Source organism: Drosophila eugracilis, unplaced genomic scaffold (assembly GCF_018153835.1).
Source record: "Drosophila eugracilis isolate 14026-0451.02 unplaced genomic scaffold, ASM1815383v1 contig_90, whole genome shotgun sequence".
Taxonomy (NCBI): Eukaryota; Metazoa; Arthropoda; class Insecta; order Diptera; family Drosophilidae; genus Drosophila; species Drosophila eugracilis.
The window spans coordinates 8,429,280-8,446,739 of record NW_024573812.1 but is presented as its reverse complement, the minus strand read 5'-3'; the positions used below and the strand labels follow the sequence as shown (position 1 = coordinate 8,446,739).

The following is a 17,460-nucleotide window of genomic DNA, read 5'->3' as shown; positions in this document are numbered from 1 at the left end:
CAACGTTTCCGACGGAGAGTTTTACGGATAGCGGCAATTATGCCATTGCAGGAGGACTCCAAATTGAATTTGCTCATTCCCCCCCTCTATGACATTTGCATAATCAGCTGGCGGAAAATGTTCATTGCATACGCATGGGGGCAAGAGAGCGGATATGGAGGCATATTACGCATACGCCTAGCTGGCTCAAATTGCCCTATTGGCTTCTGTTTTATCGCTGGCAAAAATTAAAATCTAAGCTCAAAGTTTTTCCTTGTCCTCTTCACAGTGTTTGTGTCTGCGGCTTTGTCCTAATCACATCACGTGCGGCTGTCTTGTCTCACATTACACACTTCCCTGTTAGGTATACACTGGGGGAAAATGTGATTGGTGATAGGGAGCACTGAAGATACTTTAAGTAGGCAGACAACTGTTTGTCTGATAATTGTAACTCTCTATTAAGTAATAATATCGATTTTGGTTCCACTTTAAGTTTTAGAAAACAGTTTTAAAAATCCCTTCTAGAAAATGTCGTTAACGTACAGTTTTTTTTGTCAAGTGTAAGGATTCACACACACCCACACACATACACACACATATACATATGCAACTAACTTTGTGGCCAAAATTACAGGCCATGTGCTGAGCTGAGCCGGGCTGTTGGTCTGGCGTTGTCTGCTTTTGGCATTTGTCGCAATTGCCGTTAACTGCCAGCGCGTGTTGCCTGCCAACGTTTCATTATCAAAGCCGAGTTTGCCACTAAGCACGTCGTAAACAATAAGCTGGTCCCCTCAGTTTTCGCTTTTGGCCCTGGTGGCCCACGCTTATTACTTTCGTCCCATTACGGGGACATGGTCACAGGACATGGTACATGGAGCAGGGACAACGGCCCCTGGACAGCTTTATGGCATGCATACGCATATGGATATATACATATAAATTCTGCTTAAAATCGTTTAATATGGCCGCATTGTCCTGTGCGTAAGAGAAAGGCCTAAATAATTACCAGTACCATTTCAATTTGCTTCATCTTTTTGATGTCTTGCCAGGACAGCCGCCTGCGGGGATAGAGCTGGATTTTTCGCCTTACTCCTCTGCATGTAATAAATTCCATGGTTTTATGGAAATTCCGCAAAACATAAGAAATAATTCATCGTGGCTTATGTCTAGCGTAATTCTTAGCAATTTGTACATGCTAGACGAAATGGTCACATTTTTAATTTAGCCAAGTTTCACTGTAGTGCCTGCAATTGACATTTAACTCGCAACTGACTGCTAAGTGCTCGCACTCTAATTTAAATTAAACTAATTTGTAAATCTTAAACAAACACACACACACAGATGGAGAGAAGACTTTCTTTTGTGTGTCTTTGTGTTGGTATCTGTTTGCCCTCCACATGCCCTTGTGTATATTTTTAACCCAAATCCATTAGAGAAGTTACTCAAGAATCCTTTAGATATTTATGTGCTGTGAGCGCTGTCTTAACCCCCAGCGCACACATACAGTGGCATCAGCAGATGCAGATACATTCGCAGATACAGTTGCAGATTCAGATACAAGCACACAGAAACACGCTGATGCAAGTTACAGTTGCTTAGCCGAGAGATTGTGAGCGGGCAAACTCAGTACAGCAGAGGTCACATCAAGTAAATAGCAACGTCGTCGAGGCAAACAAATACGCAAACATTTATAAGACTTGCTAAGCTCATAACGAAATGCACTTACACTCGAGAACAAGCAGACTGCACACATACACATATGTATAGCGGGTGACCACCACTCCCTCCAGGATTTTTCCCATGCTAAACACGCGTACACTGAGCTAAATTGGTGTGTTCTTTAAAATAAGTTATTTTTATTGAGACCTCTAAACATTTTTTTTTGGCTGGAACCAAGATATTTTAGGTTAAAAGGAATAATTGTAAGAAAAAGTGTCAAAGTTATGCAACCTCTCTCTCTCTGTTTTATAAGTCCTAATACCGTAATCCCTTTACATATTTCTTTCGGTGTGTCAAGTATACGCCAAGTGGGACGGGCGACAAGCGAACGTGGGAGCTCATCTCCCATTCATGACGATGTCCCGGGACAATGTCAATGGAACCGCGCGGCACAGCCGCTTTTCAGCTGGCTTAGCCACCGCTCAGCGGTGAGCTAATGGTCCCCAATCGCGGGATCGGAATCAGGCCAAAAAGATGCCGAAACGATTGTGCGCTGGCCAAAATGTAATTAACTACATATTCCCTGGGAAATAAAGATATTCGGATGCGGGCAGCCGCCAGTGCTTGTCACTCAATTTCAGTGTTGCACCCGCATTGCACACACACACACACACTCGCACGTACTCGAATATCCTGGCGTATAAACTTGCTCACTTTTATCCTCGCATACTCTCTCTCATCCTTTTGCCCTTATGTCCGCGCATATTAAAAGTTTAATGTAAATGTAATGAGTGCTAGCGCATGCAAATGAACAGTTTGGCTTTGGCCCCCTACGCCACTCTCCGCGGCCCTTGTACCGCCCACTACCTCAACGCTTTTTATTGCTTTTGCGGTTGCAGCAGCTGTGTGGCATCCATGTTGCTCCATTGCTAATGAGTTGAGTCACTTAAATACATTGAAAGCGCTGAAAATTTAAAGTGCATTTAGCGGCGTTAGTCGAAAGGAATTTTCCCACATGCGAAATTTTAATTGAAAAAAAAAAGTTGCTAATTGTTCCTTTAGGATTCTCGATTTTGGGGAAATATTTCTATAAATAAATAAACTCTTTGTGTATATGCTAGAGCTGTTAACGTAAGAGTTATTTATAAACATTGATTTTTGATATGGTAAGGGCAAGGATATAAGCTTTCGAATCAACTAAAATGTAATTAAATTAACAACATGAATTCCTTAAAGGGGATTGCTAATTTGAATTAATTTTGAAACTTACAAAACACTTTCTTTATTTTGCTGACTAATTATTGATCATTTTGTACCTTCCAGGATTTCCTTAAGCGGATTCTAAAGAAGACATCTTGTTCAGATCATTATGAAATCAAACTGTCAGTTTTTTAAAGGGGAGAATGACTTCCGTTATCCGTATATCTCCCTTTTACCACCGCCAAACGGAAGCTGCATGCTTGACCATCTGCTATTTCCGCTTTGAGAATTCCCAGAATTTCGACAGCTTATTCCGTTGTCAGCGTGGACCAGCGAGCGTTAATTAAATTGGCTTTCTCGGCGGCGAGTTTGTCACATCTGCTCCATTTGCTTCATCTGGGCCAGATGTTACACCTGGCCACGCCTACACAAACATATACGCATTCATACGCGTATATAGATTCGCAACGCATCGCTTACACGCACGTGCGCACAACTACATAGACACTGGCACGCCCCCTATCGCACCTTAATACGCATTCATGCATACCAAACGTTGAGTACGAGTGCCAGGACGAGATCCTTTGCCATTTGGGAACGGGAATGGGGTGGATGGGCATGGACATGAAGATGGGTTTGGGGCTGGGTTTTTGGGTAATGCGATGTTGCCAATGAGTCCCAATGAGTCGCAATGATGATGGCGCCCTACACAGTTTCCCAGTTTCCCAGTTCCCTAGTTTCTCAGTTTCCTTTGCTGGCTGGCTAAAAAGGGCGTTTAATTAAATGAAGTCGTTTGCATTAATGTTGTCATTACGCATTTGCCTACGGAGCTCTTCAGCAATCAAAAAAACAAAAAAGAAGCAAAAAAAAGGAGGGAAAGATGCACAAAATTCATTACTTAAATGGAGAGCAGGTGCCTGGCCTTTGTTACCTGCTGAGAAACATAAGCTGGGATTCGTTCACCCGTCGCACAGGCATTATGAATGCCATACTCCGGAATGAAGAAACCGGTAGAGAGGTGATTCCCCTCGCACCCAAATTCAATTCTCGCTCGCATCAAACGTTTCCACTCACTCTGGCCAGCCGAGTATCGAATTTCCCCCACTTTCATTTCACAGCTCTGGAAAATCAGATTTTGAGTGCTTTATTGCCCTTTTTCGGGCCGAGGGGCGGGCAATGTCAATTAAAGCCACATGGACGCGGTCCTTGTCCGTGCTTTTGTGCCAATTAAGAGCGGGAAAGGACCGTTGGCAGGATCTGCGGAAAGTGTCACTGGTTACCAGGCTGTCCGTGTCACTAATCTAACGCAAGTGCTGCCCTAATGTGACAGGTTTCAGAGTTAGCTCATCAACCAAATTGTGTAACGAGGGTTACGCTGTTGTATTTTAGTACTACTGAAAACATTACTTTTCTTATTAGTCAATTCAAATACAAATTTTGGCATTTAAAAAGAATAAATTCATAAATTTAGCATTTTATGACCTGAACTAGAAAAATCGATAGGAAGACGATGAAGGGCATAGGCTCAATGGTGCTGGATAAGCCAAAGGCCGTTTGCCTGATCCACTTTACACCGCTATATACATCCGTATAGACAGAGGGAACATCTTTGCAGGCACATCCAATCGGATAGGCCACAATGCCGACAATCACATTTCCTTTTAATAGCGGGGACCCAATGTCACCGCTGCAGGGTTGACCTCTCTCTGGTCCCTGGTCTATTACAGCACACATCATTCCATCGCTGTAGTGACGGAAATGCATCTTACAAACCTCCTTATCCAGGAGGACCACTTCCACCTGATATATGATCACTGCCAAGGGTCCACCCTAGAAAAGTATCAAAAGAATACAAATCTTTAACTAACTTCAGTAACTGTCCTAAGGCACGTACATGGTACATTCTTCCCCACCCGAGAACGGAATAATTGTATCCAATTGTAGCTGCTGCACTCGGAAGATGAAGAAATCCAATGCGAGGGTGATCCAAGGGCATCCTCTGCTGAAGTTTCATAAGAGCCATGTTGTAGGTGTTGTACATGGTAAAGTTTTTTGGAACGTACAGCCTCGAAACCGGACTGCAGATTGTGTTCCCAGCGATATGTCGCACTCGATTTGGCGATCCAGCAACTACCAGCAACCACCGAGCCTTATACATGATCTTGGATTGGCTAAGAAAGCAGGGATTAGAGTTTAAGATTAAACGATCTGGGAAAAACCGCCACCTACCCCATAACACAGTGGGCGGAGGTTAGAACCCATTCCGAAGTCAGAAGACCACCTCCACAATAGTGATTGTCGCCAAAATATTTGACTGGAGTTCTCGATCTGATTGAAACCACATATTTGGCTAGTTCAAGGGTCTCGTCATGGAAATTTGGAGAAGACAATCGCTTCATTCGATGCGCTCCACTACAGATCGCCATCGTCAATATCAATATGGAAAGGGTTACATTTTGAGATTTCATTCTCATATAAAAGTGTAAATCTTAACTAAGTTTTTGTTAAAGATTGATAGATACCGATATGGTAGGCTGTTTGTGTGGGAATCTTCTAAAATTAAAAGTGACTCAGCCATTACTATAGAGTAAAGGCTTAACTCTGGTTTTTATGCCTTTTTGTTTTGTATTCAAAAAGTATTTTAAACGTTTTCTTTATACTAATGACTTGAATTTCCGATTCGATAACGATTTTCTTTTACCTGCCATGCTGAGGTAGATTCATGTTGCCTCGGTTCATCTGGCAGCTGGTTCTGCTTGGCCTTCGCCTGAAGGCGTTTGAAGTTTGTTTCAGTATAATGTTCTTATGGCTCGACTTCCTTTTTGTGTCGTTTAAGTTTCCATTTCCGCTTTGAGCTGTGCTTTTTTTTTTTACCACTGCTTCACCACACCACCACCCCTTTTCATTTGCCGGCCGCGTGTTTGTGTAAGGCTCAAGTATGTTTAAGTAAAGTTTGCTCGCCAACTTTCGTCAAAGTATTTTGTGTTCTCAAATATTTTCATTTGCCGAGGCAGCTGCACCAAATAATTGAGGTTTAGTTTTTGTCCGAAATTCTCGTGAATTGGCGCTTTTCTGTTCGGTTCTCTTTTTCTTTTTTTTTTTTTTTTGGGACATCGTTGGGCAGGCAAAAAGTAACCGAAGCTGAACCAACTTGTGATGATTTGCGGCAAGCAAATTTATTGACAATTCATGGCCCGTGGTTACCCAGAAACCCATCTCTTCCTTTTCCCTGTGTGACTGAGGCCGTTCAAGCGTTTTGTTGAACTTTTGCGCAAGTTTGTCGCAAGTTTCCGTTTCCGGCTGGCAGGCCATGACAAAGTGCCGCACATTAAGCTGAAGATTTTTCATTTTTCTTCGCTCTATCTCACTCAGCGCTGTTTCTCCTCCTCCTTCTACTTCTGGAGATTCCCTTTTCCTCCCTTTCCTTTTTTGTTATCGCCGAGGCCGCAGCCAAGACAAACCAAAAAGCGCAAAAGTTTAAATTAATGACACTCAACTATTAGCAAAATTAAATAGTGCCAAGATTATGTCTGCAAACTTGGAATGCGGTCAGGGACAGGGATGGGCTTTCATCCCTCTCTCATCTGGTACATGTATAAGTGTGTATGTATATGTCTTCAGCTTCAGCCAGGAAACGGCCCAATTTGCGGTGACAGCGCCTGAAAGTGGGCAACAGGCTTGTAAATTGCCAATGACGCAATACTAGTACATTGACGTTGTTTGCGTGTAGACCGAACTTTCACTAGACATTGAAATGCACTCAGGCAAACAAAGTTTCTGAGGAACATGTAAAATCAAGCAAGTGCAATAAATTTCTGCCTTTAATCCTTTACAGTTACACAGTAATAGAAAGCCCAGATATGGAATTTATCTATAAATTAATAGAGGAATTTGCTTTTTGAAATATTCCTCAAATAACTTCTATTAACAGACATTCAGCAACAGTTTAGAAAGTTCAAAATGCTAAATGTTTACTAGCAAACATTGTTTTACCTTTCACTGATTATTTGATTCTATTTTGTAACCTAATATACTTACATTTTCCCCTCAATTTCGTTGCCAAAAGCGGATTAAGGTAGTATATTAGCTTGATAAAGTTCAGGTGTATTTACATTTAATGCAAGAGGGGTTGTAGTGAGAGCTGCGGAATTTATTAATAATGCATTCGGTGGTAAATAACATTTATTTTTCCGGCTTGCCAACCGCAAAAGTATCTCGGGAAGGGCGTGGATGACGTGGAATTAGTTAATAAATAAACGCGGTCAAGTTGATTTGTATGTTGCCATTAAGCGCGAATTAATTAGAAATTATTGCCCAGCGAGTAAAGTGCAAACTCGTGTTCAAGGAGCAGAAAGGTGTGGAAAGTAGGAAGGAGGGCCAGAAGTGGCAGGTGGGCCTAAAGTAATTGACATTTTTTGCATTTTACCCGCGACGCGACGCGACGAGTCAGACACTCGACTCTGGGCAATCTATTCAGCATCATTGTTTGGTGGCCTAATTGAATTACGTTGGCCAGAAGCTGAGCAATAATTAAAAGCGGTCTGCCAATAATCAATGGCCAGGCACTCAGTTGGGGGGCAAGAAAAGCTATAGGTTTAGGTATAGGTATAGGTGACCTTGTCCTTGTCGCTGGAGGAGAGCAACAGGCGGAGAACACGAACGGCTCGTAATAGAAATAAATTGACGCCGCACGCAGTTCGCTGGCGACATCGCAGATACAGATACAAATATCTTGAAGCCAACACAGTCCCGGGCATTGTCTGTTAGCTGTTCGTTCGACAGTCAAGTGGCACTTGAGCCAGTCCTTTGGCCAGGAGCTCCTGGGCCAATCTGTACGGATCCTTTGCGTGTGGCAGCTCATGAATTTCCAAGTGGCAGTTGCCAGGCAGCTGGTTAAAAGTAATGAAGCTCCTACGCCGTGTGTGTCCTCCTCATCTGCTTAGATCTTCTCGGTTTTTGTTCCTTGTTGCATGCTCCATTTAGGCGCACGTAATTAAATCTAACTTTATTAGCACATTTCCAAGGGGCTTGAAATGGGGATAGAGCAACTTTGGTGCGAAGGTACTCACCCTCACCTTACAGTCCAAAAATTAAGCTTTGCATGCAATTCGTACACAGAGAAAAATATTTCATTTAAATGTATTTTCTGCAATTTTACTATTTACTTATTTAATATATCACTCAAATAACAAAGTTCAAAAATATTTAGTCGCTGCCTGAAAGTAGGCAAGGGAATCTGTCGAGTGTTCAGACATTTCAGAGCTTACTTTTAGACAGCGTTTTTTATTGAAGAAATGCCTTTGAAATTGAAGTGTAATCTCTGGATTAAAACTTAAGTGATTTTAAAAATTTACAAATAGTTTTTAAGACCCAAAATGTTCACTGTGTAAAAGTAAAAGCCCTGGTAACAGTTAATTAGACCAAGACCCCAATACCTACGTCTAAGTCCTAGTTATACAATTACCTATGTTCTTGTACGTCTCTTTGTTGTTTCTTGTTGAATGCTGTTGCTATTTGATATCGTTATTGCAGTTGAGTTGTTGTTAAAGACCAACACTTTCAACACCACCAACCAGCAAACCACCTGTAGCCACCAAATACCACCACCAAACCACTAAACCAATCCTCTCTCACTCGTTCTTATTGTGATTTATTCGCTCATTTCTGTGTGTGTGTGCCTTTAAAACCCTTCCAATCGCTCTAGAAAACCCCAAAAAAAAAAAAAAAAAAAAAAAAAACAAAAAAATGTTATTAATGGAGAATTTGCAATTAATGAAACTCTATACTCTGATCACATTTCTCGTGCTTTTCCCATTCGAACATAAATCAATGCGAAACCAATTACAAATTAATCGACAAAAAAAAATATGAAACAATGGTGGCAACGGCAGCTCCCACGCCCAGTTTGAGGCGTGCGACGGCCATAGATGGCGATGCAGATGGCAATGACAACGAAAACCATGTCGATGGTTATAGCGATGATGATAACGATGATGACGATGATGAACGATGGCTGAGGGCTCCGGCTCAGAAGGCTCAAACTCAGGCTTACGCCGCTCACAATGACAGGCCGCAGACCAAAACAACAGTCGCAATACGTCAAAACAACAGCTGCCACAACAGCAGCGGCAACAGCAACAGCAACAGCAATAAGTGCAACAGCAACAGCAACAGCAGCAACTATAGAACAGCAACAACATCTCAGTCAAGCATTGGCCATAGATTAGCGCCCAGGGCCAGCTTCCCGGAGATCATGCAGCCACGCCTCTCGCTCAATGGGCTGCTCAACCCTTCACTGATGCCCTCGCCCCGCCCCCTTTATCGGGATCATAGCTCCAGGTCAATCAACCCACTGACCGCCTATGAACAGCAAATGGCTGAGCTGGATGGCAGCTTCTATGCCAGCAATGCCGGCTATTTGGGCGCCGGAATGGGCGGAAGTGCGGGTGGTGGAACCACCTGTACAAATCTCACTGTGGGCGGTGGTTCGAGTGGTATTTCATCAACGAGTGGCGGTGCAAAGGCTGGTGGTGTTGCTAGTGCATCGCAAGTGGGTGGCAGTGGTGGTGGTGGTGGTGGTGCCGCCATACACACAACCGAACTCTCGATTACACCCACAATGGCCGGCGATGAGCAGTTCATCGATCTGGGTAGCCTGCGTCGCTTCTCGATCGATCGCCAGAGCTTTCTCGGTAAGGCCACGTGATCCCAAACCCTTGAAAGAATAAAGTTAATGAATATGTTTTTAAAAATCACCAGCAATTTTGTAGCAAAAAAGTGTTTTCAGTTTAAAACATATAAAATTCATGTACAAAATTGCTGGGATTTTCCAAGGAAGTCTGTACCCCACAGATTCAGATTGGTCACAGTTTATACGGACAGATTTACTCTCCTAAACCCTGAAACTAGCCAGAATTAAAACAAAATAAATAATCAATCACAAGCCTTTAAATACTTATTAATAAATTTTGTTTTTCTTACAATTCGCAGATCTAGGACCAAAGTTTGGCATGACCCAGCCGAAATTCGGGCAGAGTGTCTCGCAACAAGGTTTCTTCACTTCGCACGATAGCCTGGCCACACCATGCGCCTCCAGGGCCTCCAACTCGCACATGGCCACCGTAAGCACTGCCTCAGAAATGGATCTTCTGCACAACAAGCAACGCAACAAGTCGCGGGGTCGCCTGAAAGCGGCTGCCAGCGGCGACCAACCGCTCCTGGGCACCTGGAATCGATCCACGGGCCGCGGCTCGCAGGATAACACGCTGGCCGGCGGCGGAGCCACCAGTTTGGCCATGGGCGGCCACAACCAGTATGGTGGCAACTACTGCAACGGCACAGATCGGTGAGTGTTGGTCATTAATTGGTTGTCCATATGATACATTCCTCCTTCTTTATCTCTTGAAATCACTTGAATGCTAAAAGGTTCCTTTAGTGGTTCCATTCCTCATTTCCTAGACTCGCTTCTGATAAACACCTTGCTTTAACCTAATTTCTATCCCTTCCCTATAGCTATCCGCGTTCCCGATCGCAGCAGCAGGGGCACCACAATGCTGCCCAACAGGCTCATCACCCCTACCAGCTGCAGCACTCGGCCTCCACAGTGTCGCACCACCCGCACGCACATGGCCCCCCCTCGCAGGGAGGACCTGGACCACCTCACGGTGGCCATCCACATCACCCGCATCACGGTGGCGCCGGCAGTGGAGGAGGCAGTGGGCCAGGATCTCATGGCGGGCAGCCGCACCATCAGAAACCACGACGAACGGCCTCGCAACGGATTCGAGCAGCAACGGCGGCTAGGAAACTGCACTTCGTTTTCGATCCGGCGGGGCGACTGTGCTACTACTGGTCCATGGTGGTGTCCATGGCCTTCCTGTACAACTTCTGGGTGATAATCTACCGTTTCGCCTTCCAGGAGATCAATCGACGAACGATAGCCATCTGGTTTTGCCTGGACTACCTGTCCGACTTCCTGTATCTGATCGATATATTGTTCCACTTTCGCACCGGATACCTGGAGGATGGGGTGCTGCAGACGGACGCACTGAAACTCCGCACCCACTACATGAACTCGACGATCTTCTACATCGACTGCCTGTGCCTGCTGCCGTTGGACTTTCTCTACCTGTCCATTGGCTTCAACTCGATCCTGCGCAGCTTCCGACTGGTGAAGATCTACCGGTTCTGGGCCTTCATGGATCGCACCGAGCGGCACACCAACTACCCGAATCTGTTCCGGAGCACGGCCCTCATCCACTACCTGCTTGTGATATTCCATTGGAACGGCTGTCTCTACCACATCATCCACAAGAACAATGGATTCGGATCTCGCAACTGGGTCTACCACGACTCGGAGTCTGCGGACGTGGTCAAACAGTATCTGCAGAGCTACTACTGGTGCACCCTGGCACTGACCACCATCGGGGATCTGCCCAAGCCGCGCTCTAAGGGGGAGTACGTCTTTGTGATTCTGCAACTGCTCTTCGGGCTGATGCTCTTCGCCACGGTCCTAGGTCACGTGGCCAACATTGTGACTTCAGTGAGTGCAGCGCGCAAGGAGTTTCAAGGTGAGTTTAATGTAAAATGGCATCAAGATATTAATTCTTTAAAGCCCATAACTTATTATTTATCTATACCAAGCCAAGCCATTGCTCATAACATTTTTAATCTGACGGCCAAGTCATTTAAATATTAAAATATTCCATTAGAGCTTTCATAGCAAAAATTATGACGACTGTTGATGGAGAGAATAAAATCCATAAAAGAACGAGAGCAGTTTTCCAGCAATCAGCACAGAAATAATAAATATCCCTGAATGCTATCCAAAGTACTTAGCCTGATTAATTATGGTTTTTGTTTTATGCAAATAAAGGAAAAATCTCTGATTGATGGGGGCAGACTTTTAAACCCTCGTTTGTGTGTACAAAATATCTAATTTTAGTTTAGCACAATAAATTGGCATATAAATAAAGCTGACGCCGAGATAAAAGAAGGCAAGTGCTCAGCGATAAGCTTGGGAAATATTAAATATGCCACCCAACTTATCACCGGAATTCCAGCGTTGACTTCCCTTTCGTAAACCCATATTAATGCAAATGAGAGAAAAAAAAGGAAATGTCTACAATGGCGGCGACAAAGGTATTTTTCAGCATCTCAGTCAAGGCAAAAATTCCAAGTCTTACCAAAACTGACCAAACTTGTTGCTTATAGTTGTCCTGACAACTGAAAGAGGACCTCGCAGCGTATGAATGCGGATAAAAAAAGAAGAAAGGCAACAGGACAACAATAGGAAAATGCTTTCGTACTTATCCTTAAGCTGCGTTGTTTGGAAAGGGGAATGTATATGGTTGTGCGGGTTGAAAAGCTGTGCCATCTCGGCCAATTTTATGCAAAATATTGAAATCTGGCGCTGCTATGGCAATGATGGTGTGCCTGCGCCTAGTCCCGTGCCTGCGGCAGTGGCAATGTCAGGCTCCGTAGCCTCCGTAGTAATGCCCATTGTGGCGAACAAAGAGCGCTCGAAGGACCCGAAGGACTCGTAGAGGAATCTCTCGTAGGCTCAGTTGGGCGTGCGGCCATTAGCTAAATGAACTCGTTTACTCGGCCGGGCCATAAATAACTGGACGAAATGCAAGAGCAATCCAAGTCAGCTAAGTGGAAAATGCCAAATGAAAGGCAAAGCAGGACTAGACCTAGCTGCACTAAAAACATTTTTGGGATTGAAAGGATTTCATTGTTTGTCAATAAGGATTCTGTAGTCATTGGAAATCATTTGTAAGGCTGTTTCTTTTGAAAGGAATTCCTCAGCCATTTGTATTTCAAATATATTTCTGCATACTTTTAGGCATTGGTCTCAGAACCCTATCGGTTTCTAAGATTTTTTCTTAAAAGATTTCCTCAAGCTAATAAACATTATTTTCTTGAGCGAATCGAATAGTCCTCTATCCATAAACCTAAACACATAACTTAAGTAGGTTTTTTTTTCAAGTGCACATAGCAAAAGGAAGACGCATTAGAGGAAGCGGAAATGAGAATAAGAAGCGGCAGCGGTAAGCATCATTTCTTGCTTTCATTAAGAGCAGCGTCAGCTGAAAAATATTAAAGCCACTCACGACGACAACGAGTCAAGGTGGTTCGGTGGACTCCTGCCAGCAGGGAGCAAACAAAGCACAATTGGACGCCAGTGGGCGAGTCCAAGGGGGCGTGGCACCTTGATTTCTGCTGGCTCTTACTTCTGGCCAAGCTCAATCTTCTTCTTGTTCAGCTCCTCTAAGCCCCGCCTGCAGCTGCCGGTCAACTGGCAGCTGACTTGTTTACACAACACTTTGCATGTGGTTTGTATGTGTGTGTGTGTGTGTGGCCATTGCACATGTGTCCATGCCCATGTCCTGCAAGAGGGGGAGTGGCAGGGATGGCAAAGTCAGCAAGCAAAGCTCTGGCGGCTTAATGGACGAAACGTGCTGTTGAATTAATTTCTGGCTTTGTGCTCTCAGTTTTTTCTTTTCGCTTTCCATTCAGCCTGCAGACAGAAATATTCTTCATTTATTGGATTTCAATTTTAAAATATTTTTAACTAAGTTAAACTAACTAAAAGTCAGGACAAAATGCAGTTTGTTTTTTATTTCAAGATATAATGATAAGTAAAATATTTATTAATCTTTACTCAAGTTGATGGCATTTGATTGATTGATTTTTTTATTATTATTAAGGAGAGCAGAGATCTTCAAGAAAGTAGAATGGTAATATTGTTTTTGTAACACTTTTTATTAATTTTGTATTACATAAATTACATTGTAAGATTTTTAAGATAGGCAAACAATTTTGTAGTCAGCATAGGGACACTTCTGGACATTTGGCAAAGCAGTCCCAGTTCATATGGGACTATGCATAAAGTTAATAAAATCGCGCCGGCTTATGCGGCCATCGCCATCCATATCGACCGCATGACAAATGTCCTTGACCTCATCATCGGTTACGACCTCACCCAGTATGAGCATGATCGTCCGCACGTCCTGGCTGTTGATGTAACCGTCGTGATCGCGGTCGATCACATTAAAGGTCCGGCGGAGTGTTACACTACTATCCACATCAGCCAGTCGTGGTGCCATCATTTGCATAAACTGTGGGAGAGTCATTTCATGTTCCTTCTCCGTAGTCACCGAATTGATGATATCATATAGCTCCGCTTCGGTGATGGCGTAGCCCATTGAAATCAAAGCCAAACGCATCTCGGTGACCGATATGGTGCCATTCGAGTCCAGGTCGTACCTATTGAAGGCATCCTTCAGCTCATCGATCTGCTCGTTCGTCAGCTCATTATCCACAAAAGGAACCATACTAACCAATAAATCGCCAAAGGAATTTCAGGAAAATGGTTTACGTACAATATATACATGAGGGTAAAAAAGTCAATGTGTATGGAAACTGACAATCAACTCAACTCGACCGAACTCAAACTCTGTTCTCGATTGCTAATAAAACACTTAGGCAAGCAATTGTTGTTGTTGCGGTCGCAAACTTTTCCAGAATAATAATGCATCATATACTGCTACAAGGGGCAATGAAGGAAAAATAAAAAGTAAACACAAAAATGAGAAAAAAAAAAGGAAAAGCACAGGAAAGGAGAGATGCTGGAGCATGCAGCGTTTGGAGAACCATCCATCAATTTGTCAATTCAGCGCTTGCCTTTGAGTGGCCGGCCATGGGACAGGAATGATGTTAGATGATGATGATGATGGGCAGTAGTTGTGCTGGAGTGCTGGCCATAAAAAATCAAGCAGGCTTGGAGATGGCACACAAATAACAAATTGAATAGATGCTCTCACACTCGCTGGCTTGAAAGGAGTGTCCACTCCAGATCTTGTTAATCCTTGCCCAGTTTCGAGAACTTTGATTGTTTGAGTCGTCTCACTCTTTAAAAAGGTGGTTCCTTATCATTTACAAGATTTAATTGCATTTATTATTCTCTAAAATAAAAAAAATCACTAACAATTCCGTTTTCCTTATGGTTTTTCCCTTGATTTCTGCAAATGCTAGACTTAAGCTCACTCTTTGTTCTCTGAGGACGGGAAGCCACTGACTTGTCAGGGATTTCTAGGCTTAGCAATAAGTTTTCCGCCAGCCCATTTGATTCATTCAACTTTGAGGCCTGCTCTTGTTCCGTTCATTCCCCCAAAGACTTTGAGCCGAGATGATAAGCAAATGAAATGTTGTCGCCGTCCCACATGACGAATGATTAATGACACGAATGATACATTTCCTCAGGGGGAAAACGACAAGGAAAACCACGAGCCAGTCAAAAGTTTAAACTTAACTTTAACTAAAGCAGGCACTTTTTCACTCGGTGTCACGGTCCCTCGCTGCAAATTCCGCTAGTCAGAGGCTTAGTTAGGGGTGATGGCGGGGGGTTATACTGTTTGCAAAGTGACTGAGTCCCGGGTCCCGAGTCTTCTTCTGCTACATTAGCCTACATCCTCTGTAGCTGCTCTGCAACCTACATTCTACATCCTACTCAGGATTCCTCTGATGCAGCAACAACTTGTGCTCGTGTTCGTGTATTTGCTTAAGTCGAGGTCGCTTTCCTGTTTCCTTCCGCTGCTTTTCCACTTTCCCGCCCATGCTGATGATGCTGCTGATGCTGGCCACCCCCACCCCACTGGATAAAATAAGAGAGGGGGTGGGAAAATTGATTTTGAAATAGTTGGTCTGCCTTTTTAAATTTGATTGACGTTATTACATTACATAACATCGCACACTAAGAGGAAAGGCGAAGCAGCTGGCTTAAGTTATTCATCCATTTAGCCTCACTTAGGGGTTGGAGCGCTGGTTTTGGGGGGTGCGGGCGAGAGGCAACAACAAGTGGAAAACTGTCATTATTTTTGAGTTATTGATGGTTCTTTTTTTTCAAAATCATTTTGCAACAATGTTGCCTCTACCCAAGCTCACACAGACCGATACACATACACATTATACATTTTCAGCCACACGCTGACAGGCTCTCCACCCTCCCTTACCTCCCACACCCCCTTACCCTTCTACCAACATACAAACACTCACACACTGTTACATTCACGCTTAGTTAAACGCATGGCTGTGGCTTGTTAACGCCGACAAGCGCAAAAGTTTGCCGTTCGCCAAATGCTTGCGATAATCGACAAGCTCTCACATACTCGACCAAATGCACGAAGAAAAATTAAAAACGGATTGATCAAAGTTAGGTAAATAGAATTCGATGGGAAAACAATCAAAAGGCTATTAGCACTCTGATTTCTCATAATATCAAATGTCAAATCAAAAAGAGGAACTGCTGCTATGGAAAAACTTCTTATGGTTAAAAATTTAATCATGTGCATTGTGCACTTTCTGGGTAAAAATTAGGAGTCTTAAAGGTTTCTAATCATCACATCATGATTAAGTCGAAGCGAGAAAAAATCTATAAAAACATATTATTTGTTTCATATCATTGGACAATGTGAAAAAGATTCTTCAAACAACTTTTTCTAATTTTGTACTTACTTTGAAAAAGTTCTTGAATCGAAAAATGTGGAAGTTGTTGCTGAAAATCTTTCAAAATTGGAGTATAAAACGCGGATCAACGTTTCAAATATCTGATTTTTAATTATAATCTAGATTTATTTTAGATTTTTTTCAATATGATAATAATATTATATGACACTTATAGTAACTCATTGCAAAGGTTCTAAATTTTTATATAATTTCTATCAATGTTTCCAAACAGTTAGTTTTATAGAAACTAATTGGAAAACCACAGAATAAATAAGACTTAACAAGTTCAGGAAATGGGAAACTTGAATACCTTTCTTAAACTTAAGTTTATTTTCTCTCCGTGCAGAAAAACCACACACTGTCGCCCAACCTGCTCGCATTCAGGACATTCACTGTAAAAGGCTATGTGTATTGAATTTTTGCCTGTTTTGGCAACAGTCCAAACACCATTTCAAAAACTGACATTTAAAATTATGGAAATTCAGTCCCATGCTCGTGCATATCTGCCCCCATCCCCCAGGTCCCATTATGTAATTGTTATTGTAAATAGTTTTATGCAAATTTTCCCGCTGTCAGCAAAACTGTCAACGGACCTTGATTGATGTATGCGGACAGTTTGCATATGAATCATCTCTATTGTGTGTGTGTGTGTGTGTGTTCCTGTGGATTTTTCCAATTTCATTTCTTGCTTTATTTAGTTTTTAAATATTTATGGCATTTTCCGCTTTCTCTTTATCGCTCTCTGCTAGCTGGCAGAAAGCTCCTCAGTCTTCATTTACAATTAACGTCTGTTTGGCTTGGCTTGGCTTGGCTTGGCTTGTTCGGACTTGCCTTATGGCCTCGCAATTAAAACAATTTACGCGCTCAATTTAAGCCAGCAAAAGCAAACATGAATGGTGGCTAAAGGAGCTGAGCGGGAGTTCTCAGCCAGCTGAGCTCAGAGAGCTCCCAGGAGATTTGTAGTGCCTTAGCCAAGCGTTTTCGACTTGGTAAATGCATAATGGTCAAAGTGTTGTTGCCCGCCCTTGTATTTGTTGTGGTTGTTGTTGTTGTTGTTGTTGCTGCTGCTGCTGCTTCTGCTGGCCCACAATAGTGGCACTAAAAATAGCAACG

The 17,460-nt window shown here is 43.1% G+C and overlaps 3 protein-coding genes across 7 annotated transcripts in view; 1 reads left to right on the top strand and 2 right to left on the bottom strand.

Annotated features, from left to right (window-relative positions):
- Positions 1–17,460, top strand: part of LOC108112484 (cyclic nucleotide-gated cation channel beta-1) — a 60,085-nt gene that overhangs the window by 32,215 nt on the left and 10,410 nt on the right. For 3 of the 5 annotated variants that reach the window (XM_017222349.1, XM_017222350.1, XM_017222348.1), the window contains exons 3-5: positions 8,730–9,530; positions 9,829–10,183; positions 10,351–11,408. In XM_017222349.1, the coding sequence (XP_017077838.1) occupies positions 8,730–9,530; positions 9,829–10,183; positions 10,351–11,408 (2,214 nt within the window). The remainder of the gene's footprint in view (positions 1–8,729; positions 9,531–9,828; positions 10,184–10,350; positions 11,409–17,460) is intronic. The other 2 variants (XM_017222353.1, XM_017222352.1) reach the window with 1 other exon arrangement.
- LOC108112486 (mite allergen Eur m 3) lies at positions 4,206–5,478 on the bottom strand. Its single transcript, XM_017222355.1, has 3 exons — positions 5,068–5,478; positions 4,733–5,009; positions 4,206–4,668 (listed from the first exon to the last, which is right to left on the bottom strand). The coding sequence occupies exons 1-3, from the start codon at positions 5,310–5,312 to the stop codon at positions 4,306–4,308; spliced, it is 885 nt and encodes a 294-aa protein (XP_017077844.1). The 5' UTR covers positions 5,313–5,478; the 3' UTR covers positions 4,206–4,305.
- On the bottom strand, positions 13,587–15,646 carry LOC108112489 (calmodulin-A). The gene has a single exon (XM_017222358.2). It carries the CDS (start codon positions 14,175–14,177, stop codon positions 13,713–13,715), a length of 465 nt encoding a protein of 154 aa, XP_017077847.1. The 5' UTR covers positions 14,178–15,646; the 3' UTR covers positions 13,587–13,712.